Genomic DNA, 23,945 nt, shown 5'->3' with positions numbered 1-23,945 from the left:
TGCAGGACTCCACTAAATTGGTCAGAAGCTAGTGAGCGGAATTTCTTTGGGCCCGATTTGGTTGGCGAAGCAGAAGACCAGGTCCGCCTTATACAAGCAAATTTGAAAACTGCCCAGGCCCGCCAAAAGAGCTATGCAGATAAGAGGCGCTGGCCTCTAATTTTTGAAGTTGGTGACCATGTTTACCTTCGGGTGTCTCCAATGAAGGGTGTGCAGCGGTTTGGCATGATAGACAAATTAGCACCCCGTTATGTTGTGCCTTTTCCTATCACTGAGCGTTGTGGGCAGGTGGCATATCGTGTGGAACTTCCCCCGTATTTGTCGGCGGTCCACAATATCTTTCATGTGTCCCAGCTCAGAAAATGTCTTCGAGTTCCAACTGATGTTGTTGAGATGGAGAAGTTACAGTTGGAGCTGGATCTCGTCTATCCAGAGCATCCAGTCAAAATCATTGACTTCAAGACTCGAGTTACTCGGAACCAAGTGAGCAATTTCTATAAAGTGCAATGGAGTAATCACTCCGTGCGGGAAGCCACTTGGGAGACGGAAGAATTTATTCAATCCAAATATCCTGAGTTGCTACAAGCTCATCAAGGTACCTAATCCTTCCGCTCTCTTTTCAATTTTTGCACCTCCACCAAAATCTCGGGACGAGATTTCTTTTAGGGGGAAGGATTGTAACACCTCAGGTATTAATCACCCATAATTAAGACTAAGCCCAGCCATTAGTTTTGAGAAAAACCTAAACAATAAAACTCACTGATCAAATTTCTTGGCTCAGTTCAGTCGGACCGATCGGGCGACCGGTCTGACCGGTTGAACCTATTTTGTGGATTTTGGGCCCACATCATTTAAACCACTCTTTTCTCTCTCTCAACAACTCACTCATGCTCACCACGCTCAGGACACGCTTTCCCCGAGCTTTCTCCCTCTCATTCCCTATCCAAGCCCTAAGCTCCTCAATCCTCCCTCTCCCTTGATTTCGAGGCTATGGGAGCTTCGGATTTGTGTAGGTGATCATCTCCTCCACGTGCTCCTTTCTGGGGTGCTGTGGATTCCAAGTTCTTCGTGGGGAAGAAGCCATTCAAGGTACTCAAGCTTGGGTGGATTGATCTCCTTTTCTAGGTGGTTCTAATTGATTTCCTTTGGTCAAACGTGTCCACTTACATCCCTGAACTAAAGTCTAGAAGGAATTTAGATTTGGTGGGCTAGATAACTCATTCAAGGTAATTCACCTAGGGTTGGGTGAATCCACCTTTTTGGAAGGTTTTAGTCGATTTTCTTGGGTCAAGATCATCTATATGCATCTCAGAATTAGGTCCTAGAAGGGATTTGAAAGTTGTGGGCTAGTTTAGCCGCGACTTAGATTCTAGGTTTTGGTTTGGGTAGGACCGGTCTGACCGATCGGAGGGACCGGTCTGACCGGTAGGGGTCCGGACAGTCCGGCCATGTGTTCGGATACTCCGGGTTTGTGGTAGTCTAGACATTCCGGGTTTAGGTCCGGATTCTCCGGACTTGGCAGTCCGGATACTCCGAGAATACGTCCGGATACTCCGGATTTTTGGTCTCGAGTCGCACACAGGCCAGACCGGTCTGACCGGTTTGGTATACCGGTCTGACCGGTGCTAGCATGGCTGAGAGGGTTCAATTAGGGTTAGTTGGCACAATTGGTTAGAAAATTAATTTGGTTGTTGATTACTTGTAATTTTTGCAAGTCATGCACGCATTCTCTCATATCATATGCATATGCACACGTGTAGCAGCCACGGCGGAGGAGGTTGTGTACGAGGTGGTTGTGGAGCCACGGGAGCCGCAGGGGCAAGCCCTGCAGCAGGAGGATCGTGGGAAGTTGGCCCAAGGCCCATCTCACCCGAGCACTGAGCCGCAGACTCAAGGCAAGCCCCGGTGCACATCCTACTATTTAAAATTATGACACCTATATATGTCTCTAATAATTGTGCATTAGGTTTAGAAATTGTTTGAAACCTTAGTTGCATGATCCCTAGGTTTTCCTGGGCCTTATACTAGTATGAATAGGTCGTTAGCATTGCTATGCTTAATAAGGCTCGATAGAAGTCGAGTAATAATTCTGTCACTCGTGAAATATAGGATGTCTTTATATTACAGTATATGAATTATTATATTCAAGATGGAAGGTATGGGATGGAAGACCAGATGGGGAAAGGTGTAGCCCCATCTGTGTCGATTAAGGACCGTTCCGTTGTCGGCTGTGCTGATCGGAGATTGAACTGTACTAACCGCATGCCGGGAGTAGGAGGTAGTTGAAACCGGTAAGCCGAATACTGCTTTGCTTTGAAAGTACAGAACTTCTACCCATCCCTTAGGGCGAGTCGAGTGGCCGTGGAGAATTGGGATGCATGAGTTTACTTTTGGTGGTCTCTCGTAGGGCTCGGCTGACTATATGCAGGTGGGGCGGTTCTGTAGTTTGTGGCAGGGAGGGGAAAGGTTGGTATGTGGGGTCCGACAGGGCTTTTGCGTGCCGTGTTGGTTAGGTCCACCTTGCAAGGTTGTGCCGTGTTGGTTAGGTCCACCTTGCAAGGTTAAATCGGATCGATTCGCCGTGTCTCGCGGTTATGATAGCCTTGATCTCTTGGTCACATCGTAGAAAGGAAATGGAATAAGAATGAGAAGAGATGCAATGGGGGCTGATATTATTTAATTAATAGTTTGCTCACCTTGATTGTTGTAGTTTTGCAAATCCTTGGTGGTTAGTAAGTCTATTAATATAAATGGAAGCTAAAACCTGGAAAATAAGGACTCACCTCTAGTGCTTTTTTTTTGGCAAAACCAACCACCAGCCAAAATGCCTTGCATGTCTAGATATGTGGGCTAATTTATACCCACTGGTCGGGTAAATTTTGCTGAGTATTAGTTGCTCATGGTTTGTTGCCACATATTTTTGTTTCAGGGCACTCGGACATTGACTTCTGTCCCTGCTGTGTCAAATTTATCCACCGTGATGCAGAGGGGTGGGAAGTGGTGAAGCGAGACCCCTAGATTAGGAATTTGTCGAGTTGCACGCGTGTGGGCGATGTGTGCAGCTTCTCTGTCTGTTCAGACCGGTCTGACCGGTGTCTTCGCAGAGTTCCCATGCAGACCGGTTGGATGAACCGGTCTGACCGGTTGAAAAGAGGCTGAACACTAGCGTAGTTGTAGGTTCTTTTCTATTTGAACTTGGCTACCATATTGTATAGTTTGTAAACTATTTAGTTTATGTAGATTATGTAAACTATTGGTGTATTTGAACTCGGTTTGTAAAACTCTTTGTTAATATCGTATGTCACTCTTGTATATTTTGAAATATTTGTCGTGCTTGTACCATCTGTGCCCACCTTCACATGGGACTACCGGTGTTGTTTCGATCGGGCCGTGGGTTGAGAAAGGATCGCCAAATTAAGCCATTAAACTAATGCGCCCGGTGTGTTTAAATGACGGTCATTACGCTTAATTAGAATTTTAATTTGGCGGTTTCGTCACACTGCATGCCTTTTGTGTCGGGGCATGAGCATCCGAGCATGAAAGCCACGGAACGAGCTCCGAGCCAAGATTTCCCTAACAATCTCCAGCCCGTCCGCTCATCCGTACGAATGTACGATGGCGTCCTGGGGTAGAGTAGTGGAATGCCCACTCCCGAGAAGAAAGAAGTGGCCAGGGGATTAATTGCAGCGATGCACTGGCGCGCACGTTCTTGCGGTTCGTAACTTAATCATGCGATTAGGGACCTACGAGAGCGAGGCACAGGCTCTAGCTTACGAGAGGAGCGAGGCCATGGCGATGGCTCGCCCGAGCCCTGAGATAGTGGAAGCTGCACTTCAGAATAGACATCTCCCCGCCGGTGATCTCTTCTTTGGAGGTAAGATCACCGAGATCTGATGATAGGTAAGTTGCTAGGCCTCATTGTTCAATTCGAAATGGTAGCGCCTATATATCCAGCTTGCATTGGCTAGATGTGTTGTTCTTGCCGAGGCTGTGGAGACAATACAGAGCGGAGCTTGTCCCATAGCTAGGGTAAAAAAACTGGAGAATTCATGCCTGCCAAAGCGTCAGTTACTACCATCGACCATTCACCCAAGTAGTTGAAAAGATACGAGGCCCTACACTTATCATCAGTTGCAAGTACTACGTAGATAGGACGGTTACCATGATGGCACCGTATTCTGTGGAAATCAAGACACTTGTGGAAACTTTGGAAACCCCAATTAATACCATAGGATCCTCATCCAAGGGCTATGGGCAAAGGTGGATTCATTTAGCACTTAACCCCCCATTACCCAAACTAATCTCAATTTTGTGGATAACCCCCTACATCTAATCCTCCTCCAGCGCCCAGCCCCCCTCCCGTGCCCTGCATCGAATCGTTCCCGATTCCAGCGCCCTGCATCGCCCTCCTATCGCACGTCGCCACCGTAGAGTGTAGCGCCAGGCCTAGGCCGCCCCAGCAGCGCTGCACTGCCACAGGGTCGCCGCCCTCCACTGCTGCCCGTCAGGCCGGCCGTCTTCCACCGCTGCCCGTCAAGCTGGTGAGGTGCAGCCCGCGGCCCGCCGTCCTGCCGTCAGGCCGGCGATGTGCAGCCGCCATGGAGTCCGCCCGAGCCCCGCCAAAGCCTGCCCTGGAGTCCGGCGGTCGTGCCCAGTCCGGCGTTGCTGCCCACAACTCGGTTCCTGCCCTCGAGTCCGGCGTTCGTGGCCTCGAATCGGAGCCTGCCCTAAAGGTACGTTCGTGCCCTGGAGGCCGCGCCACCATGGAGTCCGGCGCGGGCGACGTCCTTTCTTGTCGTGGTTAGTTTCTCAAGACTCTCATCCTGACTTTGGTAGAAATTAATGTAATCGTTGATCGTTGCTTACGTGCCTGCATGCAGTGGACGGTGAACCTGTAGTCGCAGTTGATTCTGCCTCCGTTGAGCCCACCACCATCACCATCACCATCACGAGCATCGATGCCGGAGTTGGAGCCTACTATTGTTATAGAATTTTAGAAGCTCTGAACATTCAGCATATCCTATTGCCATCGCCATTATCATTCTCAATACATTGTCGAATGTCCTGCTGAATTGCTTGTAAGATAAGGTGCTCTGAAAATTCAGAAGCTCTGAACATTCAGAGGCTTTGTGCTGCCTCCTAATGGGGCTCGATCAGCCGGACCTCCAGGAGTGGATCACGGCCGAGGGACTGCGGATCTCCAAGGGCGATGGCCGACGGAGCGACTTGGGCGGTGGACCTTCAGGGGCAGTGCCCGGTGCTGGGCGAGGGGCCCTGCACCTCCAGGGGCGGGTTCCCTGCACCGCCGGACCTTCAGGGGGCGGCGCGGCCGACGGAGCTCGCAGGCCGGGCGAGGGGGCGGCGGTGCGCTGGAGGAGATGAGGATGCTGGGCGGCGGTGCGCAGATGGGGATGAGAAACAGGGGAGGGGGGCTGGGCGCTGGAGGAGGATTAGATGCAGGGGTTATCCACAAAATTGAGATTACTTTGGCTAATGGTGGGGGGTTAAGTGCTAAATGAATCCACCTTTGCCCATAGCCCTTGGATGAGGATCATGTGGTCTTGATTGGGGTTTCCAAAATTTCCACAAGAGTCTTGGTTTCCACATGATATGATGCCTACCATGATAGGCGCCATCGGTTTCTTACAGACTCCTGCACGCAGTACTGCTACCGATCAGCCAGTCATCAGACACGGCTTTTTTCTGCGGATCTGATGTTTTCTAAGAGGATCCCAAGTGGGATTTCCACCTGCATGGGATTCCTGGAGCACAGACAGTGAGACAGAGCAGACCACCCCAATCCGGCCGGGCACCTCACAATTGCTCATTCTCCGGCCGGGTACAGTTCACTCCGTCTTTAATTTGGGGCGACCGAAGAGCATGACCTGTCTGTACGGTGTACCTGAGGAGATCATGAGCATCATCAAGCCGAACAGCTCGGTTTCCATTCATTGAGGCATCCGGTTAAATGCTGATTAGGAGTTGGGGACCTGGGGGTTCCCATGCACTGATTTCCCCAGACACGGCAAGTGGCATGTTGGAGCTAGCGGCCTGCTTGCCGCCTCCGACGCACGACTGAAGACTCCCTCTCCCGCGGATGCATGCCAGGCCCAGGCCTCGTGTTGAGTCATTATCCTCCCGCGAGCACCACCAGCTGGGACAGCATCAGGCTGTCCGCGCGTACTCGGGCATCATGGTAGAGCTAGCAGATGAAGCCAATGCCGCTGGATCATAGATTATTGCCGTGTCTTTCCTTTATTTCCATGTGGCTTCCCAGATGATCCACCGGGCTGTCCGGCGCTAGGCCCCCGGCTTGCCTCGGAGCCTCAAAACGCCATGCCTCCCTGTCCCAGGCCAGTGTCGACGATGCCATGCGTCTCTTGTTGCTTCTCCGTTACAGCAAGAATGAAAACATACTTGACCATTATTTTTCTCTTATTTTTTTTTCTTTTGCTATCCGTCAAAGAAAACATACTCCGTAGTTTACTTGACCATTATGTCTGCGAGCTGAGCTCGCAATCACCTTGCATTTGCAGACTGGCACCGCACCATTCCCGAGGTTGAAGATGACAAGATGTGGCCATGATTCCTCGCAGGAGAGGATCAGAGGAGAGAGCCAATTTACGGCAGCTGCACGACTGACCCGACCTGTGACCTGCATATAATTTCAGACACTGACTCTCAAAATCTGATCGGATCCTGCACAAGGGGCCAGGCCTCACACCTTTTCATGCTGCTAGCTTTCCTCGCTTTCCCTTTGTTTGGCTCTTTATTTGCCTTTTTCTTTCTCCCTTCCACCACCCTTTGGAATCATTTTCCTCCTCCCCCTCTACGACTAAGGCCCTTCGTTTTACATGTTTTTGCAAAAAAATTTGCGTGAGAATCTTGCCAATTTGAAGTACTAAATGAAGTCTATTTACAAAACTTTTTGCACAGATGAGTTGTAAATCGCGAGACGAATCTAATGATGCTAATTAATTCATGATTAATCAATAATTAGCGGATGGTACTGTAGCATCCCTGTTGCAAATTATGGATTAAGTAGGCTCATTAGATACGTTTCGTGATTTACAGCCCAACCATGCAAAAAATTTTGTAAATAGACTTCATTTAGTACTTCAAATTAGCAAGATTTTTTTACACTTTTTTGCGTTTACGGAGTGGGAACAACAGGGCCTAAACTGCCTGCGTGCCTGAGGTGGGTGAGGATGGAGGTCCCTTTCTTCGCGGTGCCCATTTCCCAAACACGATTTCATCAGGGTTACCATCTTGCAGCTAGCCCTGCCGGTGCCATCACGTCCACTGTTTAGGCCAGCCTCGCTCACATGTTCTCTGTGCAAGGGGTGGCAGCTCACCCCCTGCTCTCTTTTTGTTCTTCCACCTTTCGCTTTTGCTGCTGCCGTCCTCTTGACCCCTGCACAATGCCTGAATGCCACACCTTCTTCGCCATGGCCCCAGCCGGATCTCCTTCCATTTAAGAAGGGTGCCACTCCATCGCTCGTCCTCTCCAGGGGCTCGCAAGGTAGATGAGGCACCGGAAAACAGGCTGCTCCAGGGAAGTTCTAGTGCTGCTAAAGGTGAGTTTCTTTTGCCTGCAGTTTACGTACTCCACACATCAGTTCAGGAATGAGTGGATATTGTACTTGTTCAGATTTTCAGACTTTCCTCGGTTTATCTACTGCTGCTACTATTCTCTGCCATTTCCTTTTCCGCCGTGCTTTTCAGCTTTACGCTTGATTACAGTTAGGGAATAGCACAAAGGGAAATGATGCAAGTTACTGAACGAGGGTGGATTTGCATTGTGAGGGTTTTGAGCGTGAGTTTCAATCGTCTTTCTGAAACTGCCCTGGCTGGACAGAATTGGAAGAACAAATCGTTCCAAACACAGCGTGCGTGCAACGGTGCACGGTGTGGTGAGTGAGTTGGTGACATTGCCGTTCCCCATCATTCTGGTTCAGATCGCCACACCACACTGCTAATCCCAACAACTCCCGCCTACAAGAAAGAACGGGAACGGGAGCAACAAGCCACAAGCCGTGCTGCATTTTCCATTTCGCTTTCGCTTTTTTTGACCTCTTCAGTCTTCACATGTAGGACGTGACATGTCTTTCACGAGCCTCACATGCAGTCTGCCAGGAGATAAGACGGCCTCCAGCCTCTGATGCCTGCATTTCCTCTGCCAGGAGCTCCGCGGCGCATCCCGGTAGCCGAGCCGGAGAGGAGCCATGAGCAGCGGTTTCGCGGGGCAGCGGTCGAGGCCGTGGGTAGGGACGGTGGCGGGCGCCGGCGCCGCGTCGGAGCCCGCGGGCGACAGCAGCGTGGCCAGGGACGACGCCGTGGCGGCCTCGGCCATGAGGGGCGCGGGCGGCGGCGCCGACGCGCCCACCAGCGCCAGCGCCATCTCCTTCGGCTTCGCGGCCACGGCCGTCCTCGTCTCCATGTTCCTCCTCATGGCCATCTTCGAGCACCTCATCAAGCCCGGCCTGGCTTCCTCCTCCTCGTCGTCCTCCTCCCCGCGCTCCGACGACGACGGCGGCGAAGGCCGCAGCCGCGCCGTGGGCCTGCCCGCCGGCCGCCTGCACCACCACCACCGTGACGCGTCGCCGGACAAGCTCGGCCACCCGCTCAAGGTACAGTACCTGCATTGCCATTGCCACTGCTCCTCTCTCGTGCTCCCACTGCGTTGCCGTTGCCACTGTTTCCTCCCCCTCTCGTGCCCGACCGCTCGTGCGGTCGGGTCACGTGCGCCGTGCTCAGAGGAGGTGACGCGACGCGCCCTCTCTCTCTCCTCAGTCCACAGCACTCCACACTCGTGTCCACGGGCTGGCACTGTGCGCTCGTGCACGGCCGAGCGCCGCGGCACACAGCGACGAGGCGACGTGGCGTGCGAGACCTGACCTGGTCGCCGGGTTGTTTTTGTTTTGTTGCGTTGCAGGTGGAGGACGAGCCCGTGGCGGCGGCGGCGGACCTGACGGTGCTGATGCCGGGGCACCGGTACCCGACGTTCCTCGCGCAGCCGGCGCCGCTCGCGCCGTGCCCCAGGGAAGGCGTGCGCTGGCCTCCCCATGACCACGAGCATCATCGCCGTTCATTTGCTCCGCCATGATTCTTCTTCTCCATGACGCTGTGTACAGAGTTGTAGTGTGTAAAATGCAGGGCGCGTGCAGCAGATTGGTCTGTCGGAATGCGAATTCGCAAGGCGAATGCTGCGTGCTGGGCCCTACGGGTCTCTGGCAGCTTCTTTGTTCATGTTAATGATGAGGCTTGGATGGCCCATTGCAAACGCGTCGTAACTTCAGGACATTTCTACTGCGTTGTCGGCTGGAAAATGGAATGGATTGGTTCACGCCAGTTAGCCCATGAAGATGGCCCATCCGTTGGGCCTTTTGAGCTTTGTCCACCCCTCTCCACCTCTGCGACGGAAGCACCGACGTCCTGCTCCGCAAGCATGGCTGCTGAATAGAACAGGAACAAAACTGACCTCCAAGCCCCTCGCTGACCCGGCCGCTCGATTGGCCGGTTCCTCGCAGATGCAATGCAAGCCTCCTGGTTGGTCGCCGGCGTGCATCAGCACAAGTGCAGAGCACCTCTCGCTTTCTTCCGATTACGTTTTCTTTCCGGAAGAAATGGCGAAGGATTTGGGTCATTTGATCGAGCACCTCTCGCTTTTCCACGCCTCGCAGGCGCAACGACGAACACCCCGCCCGCAGCAAACGACGCTGGGCCTCGCCGCGACCCCGTCTCCGCCATCGTCCACCGCCGCGCTCCGGCCTAGCGAAGACCGAAGAGTGCATCCGCGGCAACCGCGTGCGGAGCAGGAGGAGCTGCGCGCGGCAGCCGCCATACGTGCACGTCGTCCCCTCCCCTGTACGGAAACTGAAAGCTCCAAGCTGTTGACATCGCTCCGGCATTAATTAGGAACATGTCAAACGGGCAACCCCGACCCCGTTCCAGCCCCAATGTTTTTTTAATTTCTAGTACTCCGTCCATTTAAGGCCCGTTTAGTTCCCAAAAATTTTCACCCAAAAATTTTCACCTCCCCCTTTAAACACATGTATGAAGCACTAAATGTAATTAAATAACAAAACTAATTACACAGTTTGGATGTACATGACGAGACGAATCTTTTAAGCCTAATTAGTGTATGATTAGCCATAAGTGCTACAGTACCAACATGTGCTAATGATGCGGTCAAAGGCCTCAAAAGATTCGTTTCGCGGTTTCCAAGTGAGTTCTGAAATTAGTTTTTTAATTAGTGTCCGAAAAATCCTCCAGACATCTGGTCAAAGGGATGATGTGACAACCAAAAATTTTTGGTTTTGCAACTAAACGCGCCCTTATCTTTGTAAGATCAAACACCGACTAGAGTGGGGTGAATAGATAGGTTAAAATCTAAAACCAACAACATTAAAAAATTTAATTAGTAATAAAAGAAAGCCCTATGTTATACTACTACTAACTCTAGTTGGGTTTGCAACCTAGGGTGACAAGTTACAAATCAAGTTCTAGTAAAGTAATTTTTTCAAAATAAATGAACTAAATCAAATGAGCAAGAGATATAACCGAGATAGATACACGAATTTATCCCGTGGTGTCGATGACTTGCCGGTCACCCCTAATCCACGTTGAAGTGGATTCCAAGAGTCAACCGCTCCTTTATCAAGAACTCTCTTGATCTTGAGCCGGCTTGAATCAAGGAACTGTTTCACACCTCGATTCCACTAGAGTTGCTCTTCACCACTCCGGTGAGGTGAGCACAAGACCTCTCACAATCGAAATCGGGGCTCCTCAACAATCTCCTTGGAGGAGCTCCACGAAATTCTCTTCTCCAAGCCGTCTAGGAAGCGGCAACTCTTAAGAGTAACAAGTCGATAACGCTTGCTTGAAGTTTCCCTAGTGCCACAAAGCTCAAACTCTTGATGCAATGCACTAGAATGCTCTCACACTCTCAAGAATGCAATCTCTAAGCAAGTGTGCGTGAGAGAGATGCCTTAGCTCTATAGTGTCAAGTATGCAGTCCAAATAGCCAAGAGAGCATCCCAATGGCCGGGCATTGGGTATATATAGACATCCCCTAAAAAACTAGCCGTTACACTCTTTTCTGCGAAGTCGCGGACCGTCCGCGGTTCAAAAACTGGACCGTCCGCCGTTATAAACCAGTGAGTCAGAGTGCATGTAATGCGTGTCAGAACTAGCTGTTACAGCCCTGGCGGACCGTCCGCGCCCCAGGGGCGGACCGTCGGCACCCCAGGGGCGGACCGTCTGCGGTTATGTGTTCCGCACCACCAGAGACGAACATCGTTTCTGGTACAACTTTGAAATTAGCCGGCGGACGGTCCGCGCCCCAGGGGCGGACCGTCCGCCGTTCATCCTTGAAACCCACCAGAGACAACAATGTCTCTGGTACAAATTTTCAAATAGTCGGCGGACTATTCGCACCCCAGGGGCGGACCGTCCGCCGCACAGATCATCGCCTGAACCAAAGAAAACACCCTTTCTAGTACATTTTGAGTTAGAGCGGCGGACCATCCGTCCACCTGGGCCGGACTGTCCGCCAGCCAATTTAAATTCCCACTCGAGTTCAACAGGCTCTCTGGTACGTGTACGGACCGTCCGCGCAACAGAGGCAGACTGTCCACACTTGTGCAGTCAGCTCTCAAACTTGATTTTTTTCAAATCTTTTCAAAATGCCGTTAGCCCTCATGCATGCATCTAGACATTTCGAGCAAAATGGCACTAAAGACCCGTCAAGCACGAGTACACAACCCCTCTTGATAGTACGGCTATCTATCTAACAAATCCGGTCACTTTTCATCCACTAAACACCTTGTGACCGGTAAAATGCAAAAGCCCTAATTTATACCTTTGCCTTGAGCCCAAAGTTTGCGTATCATCTCCAAAGCTCCACACGTTCACAACCAAATCCCTTTCATCCGGGGATCAATCTATGCTCATTATCTCAAATGAAATCATTAATCCACAAACTGTTGTCATTAATTACCAAAACTCGAATTAGGTGTCCAGATGCTTTCAATATCCCCTTTTTGGTAATTGATGACAACACTAAATTTTGGAGTGATAAAAATATTCAAGTCAACTTTACACACAAGGCATAAGGTGGATTTGGAATTGAACTTTGGAAGAACTTACTCATTTTTCTTGAAAATTTCAGAATATGGTGTGAATAAATTTTCTTGAGTTCGATTAGTAGAAAGAACTCCACCTTGATATGTGCTTATAAATTTGAATGAATACAAAGAGCACATATATATATATATATATATATATATATATATATATTTGAAAATTTTGAAGGAGTTTCCCCTACAAATGAAAATCGAGGCATACAAGATACAAGATATATATATGATATGAATTTTAGCTTGGTTAGCACAACCTCACAACCACAAGATGAACATAAGTAGATAAGAGTAACACAAATCAACATAGTTCATCACACATTACAAATCAAATATTCAAATTCAACCACAAATCACAAACCGAGTTCATGCAAGACACAAATAATAAATATGTAATGCAATAGTTCAACACAAATAAACACGAGTAGCAAGCAAAATCCGAAAGCGAATGATCTCCATGTGAAGTCCATGAGCCCCCTAGATCCAAGCACTCCAAAGCTCCTTCTCCTCTTTTGGCATCAATTGCCAAAAAAGGTCAATTCATTGGCGGTGGAGGAGGTGGTGGTGGGTAGAACGGCTGGTGCGGGTAGAACTCTGGAGGCGGCATTGGAGCCGGGAACACTGAGTAGAAGTGGTTAGAAAAACCGGTGAAGACTGTGCTGAAAGTGTCAAAGCGCTGCTCTAGCTGCTGCTGTCTCTGCTCAAGCTGCTCAAACTGCTCAGAAGAAGGCAAATTCTCAAAGCGGGAGTCCAGGACTGCTATATCTGAGTGTAAACTCTCCTGAACCCTCTGCATCTAAGCCATCATGGGCTGTAACATCTGCTGCTGCATGTTCTGAAAGTTGAGGTTCATCTGACTCTGCATCGGACTAGCCAACCCCGCAATCTGAGAGGACATGCTCTCCTGCATGGATGCAAAGTAAGGGTCAAAGTAGCCAGCTAGAAGAGCCCACTGCTGCTGTACTGGAGGCTGTGGTGGTGGCATGGCATGCTGAGCTGCAGCTGCTCCCATGTGAGCATCATCATCACTATCATCATCACCATCTTACCCCTGTGCTTCAGCATCCATATCATCTCTAGGGAAAGGAGTCAAAGGCCTCAAAAATAAAAGCATTGTCAATCTTGAATGGCCTGAAAGGAGTGTGCTTGCTCTCACATATCCCTCTGAAGCAAGACTTGATCTTGATGATGGACATAATATATGGAGCAAAATATAAGTTCATCTCCATGTTAAGTCTTAAATCTGCAAGCTGATCCATAATAAGAGCAATGACATTTATTCTATTTCCATTCATGACATGAGATATCACATTCCAATAGAGCCCTCTAATCTTGTCTTTGTTGCCACTCTTTGGCAGAAATTTGACTCTGACAATCTTATTAATCACAGCAGGATGATGTCTCAGACCCTGGATTCCCCCAAAAGTTCTAGGAATACCAACATATGCAGGCTCATAGTACATGGGTAGTCATTCTCATTTAGAGGGTTTTCTAACACAACATTCACACTTTACTCACTAGTGATGAAATCATAGTCCAACTGATTAGCTGCAGCAAACTAAGCAAAGGTGGCATAGTAAGTCCTCTTTCTAGTCATTCACCATATCTTTTCTTCTACCATGTTGATTTCTAGTGTGGCATAAAACTGGCGAATAACAGTCTCATTCCAATCACATCTATGTTGAAGGAAATTTGCTAGACCGGTTCATTTAGCTGATTAACTGATCTTGCGTTAGCATATGACTCTGTGGTCCACTGCCTGTTCTCAAGATCAAGCCCCATCAAGTCAGTAACATCATCCTCAAGACCCTCAACATCCTCCTCTAAAGATTCTCCACCAACATCACCCACTGAAGATGCTGCAGTCATCTCACTGAGATTAGGATTATAGTCCACATCATCGGAATCGTCTTTTGTCTCTTTGATGCTCCAGCTTTCTTGATTTTTGATGTGGTTGCTTTGAGAACCTTCCGAGGTGGCCTGAGATCAATAATCAATGATAAGATTCATATATTCAAGTATAATATCCAAGCCAAGTAAGATCATCACAAGAGAACAAGAATCAGCCATTCTGTGCACTGGCGGACCGTCCGCATGAAGGCCGCGGACTATCCGCGTCCATGTGCTGATTCTGCCTAACGGCGGACTGTCCGCCAGCCAGGCGCGGACCGTCCGCAATGCATCTGTTCATGCACAGAGAATCCAAAATCGCCCAAAACTTGATTCAATCACTATTTGAGTTCTAGATTCAATCCACCAACCAAATTTTAACCAAAGTATCTCCTCATCACTAGAAACAAGATCTCCCAACTAGTTTCATGAATCCATGGCCCAAAAATAGATCGGAGCACCCCAAACCCTAACCTCTTTTATGATGAAATCCACAAATATAATGAGAGCAATCAATGGAATACCGAGAGGGCATGATGTTGAATTTTGAGAAGAGCCCGGGGATGTGCTCGGACCGTCCGAGAACCACACCAAAAAGTCTGGATCTTGTCATCTCCCCCACGTGCTTGAGAGAGAAAAAGAGAGAGCCTTTTGGAGGTTTGGTGCGGGTTGGTGGGGGAAATAGAAAAGGACATCCCATATAAATCAAGCAGTCCGTCCCCACCTTTCTGTCCAGGCACGGACCATCCGCGACCCTCGGAGCAGACCGTCCGCCTCTGAAAAATTTGATCTAACAGCCGACTGGAACTATCTCTGGGGAACTTTTTCCCAACACTGGAGGACTATCCGCGGATCCATAGAGGACCGTCCGCGCCTTGCTCAGAGGACGCCCCTTAGGTGTATCCGATGCTAACCGGATGCACCGGTGACCCGCGGACCGTCCGCTGTACATTGGCGGACCGTTCGCCACTATAAAATTCCGGCTGACAACCTTTCTGCAGAGCCTCTGGAGAGCATTTTTCATGAACTGCGGACCATCCGCCTCTTACCCGCGGACCGTCCGCACTACCAAATTTCAGTCTATCCAGAATTTTGCCAATATTCACCATTCCAACTTCAATTTGGGATCATTGCTCATATAAAAATCTAAAAATATCAAAACTTGCATGAAAACCTTCCAAAGACTCATATGAGCAAGTTTCAACAAAAAATCAAAAATAAATCAAGTTAAATCATAAAAACTCATAAATGGCTCAAAAATGCTCCAAAAATTCAGAAAAAACAAAAAAAATGCATGAAAGAACCATATGCCACATGTGCTAGTTTTCAAGCCACATTTGAGAAGTCAATAATATTAAGCTCACTTCTCAACTTGCAAAACCTAGATTCATCCAATGGCTTGGTAAATATATCGGCTAATTGATCATCCGTGCCAATTCCATCAATCTTGATATCACCCTTGTTCACATGATCTCTAAGAAAATGATGACGTATATCAATATGTTTGGTTCTTGAGTGTTGCACCGGATTAGTTGCAATTTTCATGGCGCTTTCATTATCACACAATAATAGAATCTCATCAAACTTCACACCAAAATCAAGAAGAGTTTGCTTCATTCATAATAGTTGTGCACAACAACTTCCGGCCGAAATATATTCCGCTTCGGCGGTTGAAAGAGCCACGGAATTTTGTTTCTTTGAAGACCAAGAAACAAGAGACCTTCCAAGAAATTGACAACCACCGGAAGTGCTCTTCCTATCAACCTTGCACCCCGCATAATCCGAATCCGAGAATCCAACCAAATCAAAATGACACCCTTAGGATACCATAAGCCAATATTAGGAGTATATTTCAAGTATCTCAAGATCCTTTTGACGGCGGTCAAATGACATTCTCTAGGTGCGGCTTGAAATCGTCCACACATGCAAACACTAAACATGATATCGGGCCTAAATGCGGTCAAATAAAGCAAACTACTAATTATAGAACGGTAAAGTTTTTGGTCAACCGGGTTACCTCCCTCATCTAGGTCGAGATGCCCATTGGTGGCCATAGGAGTCTTGATTGGTTTTCTATCTTTCATACCAAATTTCTTCAAGATATCCTTCACATATTTTGATTGACACACAAAGGTGCCTTCCTTGAGTTGCTTGATTTGAAGTTCAAGAAAGAAACTCAATTCACCAATCATGGACATCTCAAACTCCCTATACATCATTTCACCAAATTCTTCACAAAAACTTGAGTTAGTTGAACCAAAGATAATATCATCAACATAAATTTGACAAACAAACAAATCCTTACCAATGGCTTTAGTGAACAAGGTAGTGTCAACCTTACCAATTTTGAAGCCCTTAGAGATAATAAAGTCCCTCAATCTTTCATACCAACCTCGTAGAGCTTTCTTAAGACCATAAAGAGCTTTAGAGAGCTTGTATACATGATTTGGCTTCTTGGGATCTTCAAAACCGAGAGGTTGCTCAACAAAAACAAGTTCACTAATCTTGCCATTCAAGAAAGCACTTTTCACATCTATTTAAAAAAAATTTATGTTGTGAGAGCAAGCATAAGCTAATAAGATTCTAATAGCTTCTAGTCTAATAATGGGGGCAAAAGTTTCACCGAAATCCAAACCTTCGACTTGAGTGAAGCCTTGAGCCACCAATCTTGCCTTGTTTCTCACAATCATTCCATCTTTATTTTGCTTGTTTCTAAAGACCCATTTAGTGCCAATGACATTATAATTCTTGGGCCTCTCAACTATATCCCAAACTTAATTCCGGGTGAAATTATTCAATTCTTCATGCATAACATTCACCCAATCCGGATCTCTCAATGCTTCATCTACACGGTTAGGTTCAAGAAAAGATACAAAAGAATAATGTTCACAAAATGAAGTAATGCGAGATCGAGTTTGGACACCTTTACTAATATCACCCATGATTTGATCCACCGGGTGATCCTTTGCAAGAACATGATGAATTCTTTGAGGAACAATAAGTTCTTAAGTTTATAGAGAAGGTGCACTAGATGAACCAACTTGATTTTGTACTTCAGAATCATCATTACTTGAATATTGTACAATTGGTTGTGCTTAATCATTTGAGATAGAATTTGAAGGATTAACTCTAATAGAGATAGAAGGACCATCTTCATTTTTTTCTCTTGGTCTAACATCACCAATTGACATATTTTTCATTGCATTTCTCAAACCACCACTTCTCACATCATCAAGATTTTCTTGTTCATTATGAGACCCATTGATTTCATCAAACTCAACATCATATGCTTCTTCAACAATGCCATGTGTTTTGTTGTAGACCCGATAAGTTTTGCTACAAGATGAATACCCAAAAAGAAAACCCTCATCACATTTGCTTTGAAACTTTGATAACCGAGTTCCCTTCTTGAGAATATAGCATTTGCAACCAAACACTCTAAAATATGAGATATTTGGCTTCCTTCCAATGAGCAACTTATATGGGGTCTTGTTATGAAATCTATGACAATACAATCTATTAGAGGCATGACAAGCCGTATTGATTGCTTCGGCCCAAAAACTATCCGAAACATTATACTCCGAGAGCATTGATCTTACCATATCAATTAAAGTTCTATTTTTCCACTCAACAAGAACATTTTGTTCCGGAGTGTACTTGGTTGAGAATTCATACTTGATTCCTTTCTCATCACATAATTCCTCAACTCTTGTGTTTCTAAACTCATTTCCATTTTTCTCACTTTCTTCATCTTGAGCTCAAATTTATTTTCGGTCCTTGTCATGAATTTCTTGAATATGTCATATGTATCGGCCTTGTCATGAAGAAAGAAAACTCATGTATATCTTGAGTAATCATCTACTACCACAAGACAATAGCAATTCCCACCAATGCTTCTATATGTTGTAGGACCAAATAAATCCATATGCAATAATTCCAATGGTCTCTCGGTTGACATGACACTCTTAGTGGGATGAGCATTTGCAATTTGCTTTCCGGCTTGACGTGCACTACATAACTTATCTTTTTCAAATTTCACATTCTTCAAGCCAACTATTAAATCATGTTTTATGAGTCGGTTGAGTTGTTTCATGCCAACATGACCAAGTCTTCTATGCCATAACCAACCCAAAGATGATTGAGTGAACAAGCAAGTAGACAAGTTTGCCTCTTTAGTAGCAAAATCCACAAGGTATACATCCTTATGTCTAAATCTCATAAAGATATGATATTTTCCATCCAAACTAGTCACTACAACATCATATTTAGTAAAACTACACTTATACCCAAAATCACAAAGTTGAGTGACCGTTAAGAGATTAAACTTGAGAGAATCAACAAACAATACTTTTGAAAGAGAATGATCACTTGAGATAAGAATTGAACCAACTCCTTTGACTTTGCCCCGGCTATTGTCACCAATGATGATGTCACTATAGCCAACCACATTCTCATCTAGAGAGGAAAACATCATTGGATCTCCGGTCATGTGTTGAGTGCATTCACTATCAAGCACCCAATGTCTTCCTCCGGACTTGTAGTTCACCTACAAAAGAGAAGTAACTCTTTTAGGTACCCAAATTTTCTTGGATCCTTAGATGTTCGTGACCAAGGTTTTAGGCACCCAAATGGCATTTTTTTAGCACCATATATAGGCAACCCAACATATTTAGCACTAACACAACTCTTAGAATCTTTCATTAGAACATAGTTAGAATCAAAGGATACGGCTTTGTTGTTGGTGCAATTCTTCTCATTATGGCCCAACTTTTTGCACTTCTCACAATATGGCCGTCCATCTTTTTTGACAAACACGGTCTTGGTTTCATAAAAGGCCTTCTTGCCTTTCTTTGGGATATAACCAAGACCTTGCCTATTCAAGGTGAACTTTTGGCTTGACCAACAATGATTGAATTTGGCTCTACTATCATAGCACTTGCTCAAATCATTGGTCAAACAAATCATCTCATTCTTTAATTTCCCATTCTCTAAGATAAGTGACTCATCACAAGAAATTTTTTCACTTGTGCTACATGAGGGGTTAGTAGAGCTAGATATATAATAAGATTTGCAAGTTTCACTACTAGCCTCCATGCTCAACTTAGCCTTGTCCTTGTGATCAAGCAAGGTGTTGTGAGCTTCCTTAAGCTTCTCATGAGTTTTTTTTGAGATTCTCATGAGAGGTCTTTAGCTCCTCATAGGAAGCTTGGAGTGAACTATAATTCAACTCCAAGTCCTTCAACTTTGCCTTTTCCTTGATCACAAGTTCACCGGCATCATTGAGCATGTCTACAAAATCATCATATGAAAATTCTTCAAGTTCATCATCATCTTGTAATACCTTTGCACCACCCTTTGTTATAAGACAATGTGGTGTGGAGAAGAGCGACGGAGCCTCCTTAATGGTGATCCCGGCAACTCCCTTGGATGGCTTATCATTACCATCATCATCATCATAGGAGTTTGCATCAAAATCCCATTCAACAAAATAAGCTTGGCCATTTTTCTTTTTCTTGATGAACTTTTTCTTCTTCTTTTCATCATTTTTCCTGTCCTTTTTGTTCTTGTCATCTTTCTTGTTTGGATAATTTACAATGATGTGACCCACTTCACCACATTGGAAGCAAGTCTTGTTCACAAAAGGATTTTTTCTTGATGATTGACCTCTCTTGCCGAAGTTCTTCTTGCTCATCATTCTATTGAATCTCTTGACAAAAAGAGTCATTTCCTCATCCGATTCTTCTTATTGGCACCCACTTTCTTCTTCATTTTTGCTATCTTGAGCTTTAAAAGCCACACTTTTCTTTTTCATATCAATTTCTCCTCCATAAGCTTCATCTTGAGATTTCTTGAACATGTCATGGGTAAGAACTTCTCCTAATATTTGTGTGGGAGTTGCGGTTTTTCACATTTGACCTCATAAGCAAGGTCACAATTGTGTCATATCTTTTCGGGAGACATCTAAGGAACTTGTGGTTGAAATCCGCATCCGGTACCTCAAATCCAAGCCCCTTGAGCTCGTTCACAATATCATTTAGCCGATTGAACATCTCGGCTACACTCTCATCCTTCTTCATTGCAAATTCACTAAATTTGCCCTTGAGCACATATAGCTTTGCCTCCTTTACACTTGATGTGCTCTCATGAATTTCTATGAGCTTCTTCCATATGTCATTTGCATTTATGAGGCTCTTGACTCTATTGAACTCACTTACATCAAAATCACTAAATAACACATTTACCCCATGATCATTTAGCATATCATTTTCCTCGTCTAGGGGTGTCAAATTTTATGAGTCTAAAATAACATATCCATCACTTACAACTCTCCATAGCTTTCTACTCATGGCCTTGAGATGAGCCGACATTCTAATCTTCCAATAATCATAATTATTTCCATCAAAGAATGGTGGCTTCCCAACATGAATCCCATTATCACTAGTCATTGTTCTACTCCAAGATGGTTAAATCCGCAATTAATGGAGTACTTAGCTCTGGTACCATTTGTAGGATCAAGAACACCGATTAAGGGAGGGGTGAATAGGCGGTTTAAAATCTAAAACAATAACACTAAAGAAATTTAATTAGAAACAAAAAAAGCTCTATGTCATGCTACTACTAACTCTAGTTGGGTTTGCAACCTAGGGTGACAAGTTACAAATCAAGCTCTAGTAAAGTAAATTTCTCAAAGTAAATGAACTAAACAAGATGAGCAAGATATGTAACCGAGATAGACACACGAATTTATCCCGTGGTGTCGATGACTTGCCGGTCACCCCTAATCCACATTGAGGTGGATTCCAAGAGTCAACCGCTCCTCTATCAAGAACTCTCTTGATCTTGAGCCGGCTTGAATCAAGGAACCGCTCCACACCTCAATTCCACTAGAGTTGCTCTTCACTACTCCGGTAAGGAGAGCACAAGACCTCTCACAACCGAAATCGGGGCTCCTCAACAATCTCCTTGGAGGAGCTCTACGAAATCCTCTTCTCCAAGCAGTTTAGGGAGCGGCAACTCCCTAGAGTAACAAGTCGATGACGCTTGCTTGAAGTTTTCCTAGTGCCACAAAGCTCAAACTCTTGATGCAATGCACTAGGGTGCTCTCACACTCTCAAGAATACAATCTTTAAGCAAGTGTGTATGAGAGAGAGATGCCTTAGCTCTATAGTGTTAAGTATGCAGTCCAAATGGCCAAGAGAGCCTCCCAATGGCCGGGCATTGTGTATATATAGACATCTCAAAAAAAACTAACCGTTACACTCTTTTCTGCGAAGTCGCGGACCGTCCACGGTTCAAAAACCGAATCGTCCACCATTATAAGCCAATGAGTCAGAGTGCATTTAATACGTGTCAGAACTAGCCGTTACAGCCCTGGCGGACCATCCGCGCCCTAGGGGCGGACCGTCCGCAGTTATGTGTTCCGCACCACCAGAGACGAACATCGTCTCTGGTACAACTTTGAAATTAGCCGGCGGACCGTCCGCGCCCCAGGGGAGGACCGTCTGCCGTTCATCCTTGAAATCCACCAGAGACAACAATATCTCTGGTACAAATTGTCAAATAGCCGGCGGACCGTCCGCACCCCAGGAGCGGACCGTCCGCCGCACAGATCATCGCCTCAACCAGAGAAAACACCCTCTCTGGTACATTTTGAGTTAGAGCGGCGGACCGTCCGCCCACCTGGGCCGGACTGTCCGTCAGCCAATTTAAATTCCCACTCGAGTTCAACAGGCTCTCTGGTACGTGTGCGGACCGTCCGCGCAACAAAGGCGGACTGTTCGCACTTGTTCAGTCAGCTCTCAAACTTGATCTTTTTCAAATCTTTTCAAAACATCGTTAGCCCTCATGCATGCATCTAGACATTTTGAGCAAAATGGCACTAAAGACCCGTCAAGCACGAGTACACAACCCCTCTTGATAGTACGACTATCTATCCAACAAATCCGATCACTTTTCATCCACTAAACACCTTGTGACCGGTAAAATGCAAAAGCCCTAGTTTATACCTTTGCCTTGAGCCCAAGCTTTGTGTATCATCTCCAAAGCCCCACACGTTCACAACCAAATCCCTTTCATCTGTGGATCAACCTATGCGCATTATCTCAAATAAAATCGTTAATCCACAAATCATTGTCATTAATTATCAAAACTCGAATTAGGGGCCTAGATGCTTTCAGTCTTGCAGTTGCAGCACATTTTGTTTTGCTAGGATCGTGATGAGGCGTTTGTGGTGTTCCGTAATTTTAAGATCTGCAAATCCATTTGTTCGGATATGCTTGCGAGCATGCATGCACACGTTTAGGAGTCAATGCAATGTGCATGTACATGAAAGCATATGTGTCAGTACAATGTTTGAGATTAAATAGTACAACTCAGACACTCACAATACAAACACACTCGCACTATATGAACACACATACACAAACCATACTCTTATGAGTGTCTACGAAGACTGAGCCGACAAATTCTAGAAATTGACGAAGTCACCATAAGTGCCTCGCTGTCAATGGAAACGTCGCCTACCACTGAATGCACAGCACCGTCAAATCCTATAAATAAAATACGCTTTTAACTTCTATTGAGGATGGTGCTATGTTTTCTTTTTTTTAAGGCTAAATACTATGTTGTCTATTACTCACTCGGTTTATCTGTATAAGGTGTATTTCATTTTGATAAGATAAGCCATTAAACAATTAGTATTCTATTTAAATATTTTTTATAAACAAATGATGTTGTTACGTTCGTACTTAAATATTTTTATTATTATATGTCTAAGTAATCACTGACCAAGGTTTGTTTATTGAAACGAATTGTAAGCCCTACAATTTAAAACAAAGAGACTATTTTTCTTTTTGTACCAAACGGTATACTAGTTTTGTACACTTTTCTTAGAGAATTGTATTTTCCATTACGTTGGACATAATGGAAAATTACTGTTATAATTATAGAACCGTTATATTAAGGTTGCATCATTCTCTTTTCCTTACAATACACTGTCTCCGCTTCAAAATACACGGCATTTAGGATAACCTAATTAACTAGTTCAGTGATTATGCATTTTTCACAAACAGAGAAGGTAAGCGTGACATATATAATATATAAACCACGCATGAATTCGGAACAGGGTTTACATATACTTTGCACGCCATCAATTCATCCCTCAGCAGTCAGCGCGACCATTTCCCCTCGCGGCGCGGCATGGTTCAACGCTGCAGCTGCAACAAGTAATATATTTGGATTCAACCGCGTGACGCAGCATCACCGCTGAGCAACTCCAACAGATTGATATTCTTCTTTTTTCCCCACTTTTTCTTAATATAGGGGATTAATGTTGAAAAAATTGCCGGAGGATCAACAGCAAAGACTACTGAACACTCTTCTTCCAAAGCAATTGATTTCCATTTTGTTTAACCAACTGCAGTTATGCTTGTGTAAATAATCATTCTTTCGATTCTTATTCTTTGTATGTTCCCTTTTCTTCAAAGCAAATGTGAAAATGTTTTACATGCCTCCAAAACTCTACATCTGAGATGATGATGGATAAGGTTTCTCTTGATGGAACTTATTACACACCTGAATTTGAGGCTAGATTGATAAGGTTTCTACGGTCCACGGCTACGGTGGCACCACCTTACCATTGGAAACATTGAGCATCCACCTATCACTAATCTTCCCACAACCCATGGTTATTCCTCAAGACCTATCCCACTACCCTTAGCATCTCCAACAATACCTAAAAAATGAAGCCCCAAAAAAGTTGGGAGCTAGTCAAAAAAAATTTGAGAGTAAAAATCACCCCCTCCTCCAACAGCTCCTTAAAAAAATCTATCTATCTATTATCTTAATACAATAATGTTAAAAGAAGTCATCATATTAGCCGAGAGGATCTAGAAATTCCCACATTAATTAGAAAAA

The 23,945-nt window shown here is 45.7% G+C and overlaps 1 protein-coding gene across 2 annotated transcripts; it reads left to right on the top strand.

Annotated features, from left to right (window-relative positions):
* The first annotated feature begins 7,182 nt into the window (after window positions 1–7,182).
* On the top strand, window positions 7,183–9,360 carry LOC120698622. 2 transcript variants are annotated; one of them, XM_039982314.1, is made up of 4 exons: window positions 7,183–7,577; window positions 7,744–7,913; window positions 8,184–8,630; window positions 8,936–9,360. In XM_039982314.1, the coding sequence occupies exons 3-4, from the start codon at window positions 8,226–8,228 to the stop codon at window positions 9,104–9,106; spliced, it is 576 nt and encodes a 191-aa protein (XP_039838248.1). In that variant the 5' UTR covers window positions 7,183–7,577; window positions 7,744–7,913; window positions 8,184–8,225; the 3' UTR covers window positions 9,107–9,360. The 2 variants fall into 2 exon arrangements, with proteins under 2 accessions (XP_039838248.1, XP_039838247.1); XM_039982313.1 differs by lacking the exon at window positions 7,744–7,913.
* The last annotated feature ends 14,585 nt before the right edge of the window (window positions 9,361–23,945 follow it).

Source organism: Panicum virgatum, chromosome 3K (assembly GCF_016808335.1).
Source record: "Panicum virgatum strain AP13 chromosome 3K, P.virgatum_v5, whole genome shotgun sequence".
Classification (NCBI taxonomy): domain Eukaryota; kingdom Viridiplantae; phylum Streptophyta; class Magnoliopsida; order Poales; family Poaceae; genus Panicum; species Panicum virgatum.
This window is presented reverse-complemented; position numbering and strand designations above follow the sequence as displayed.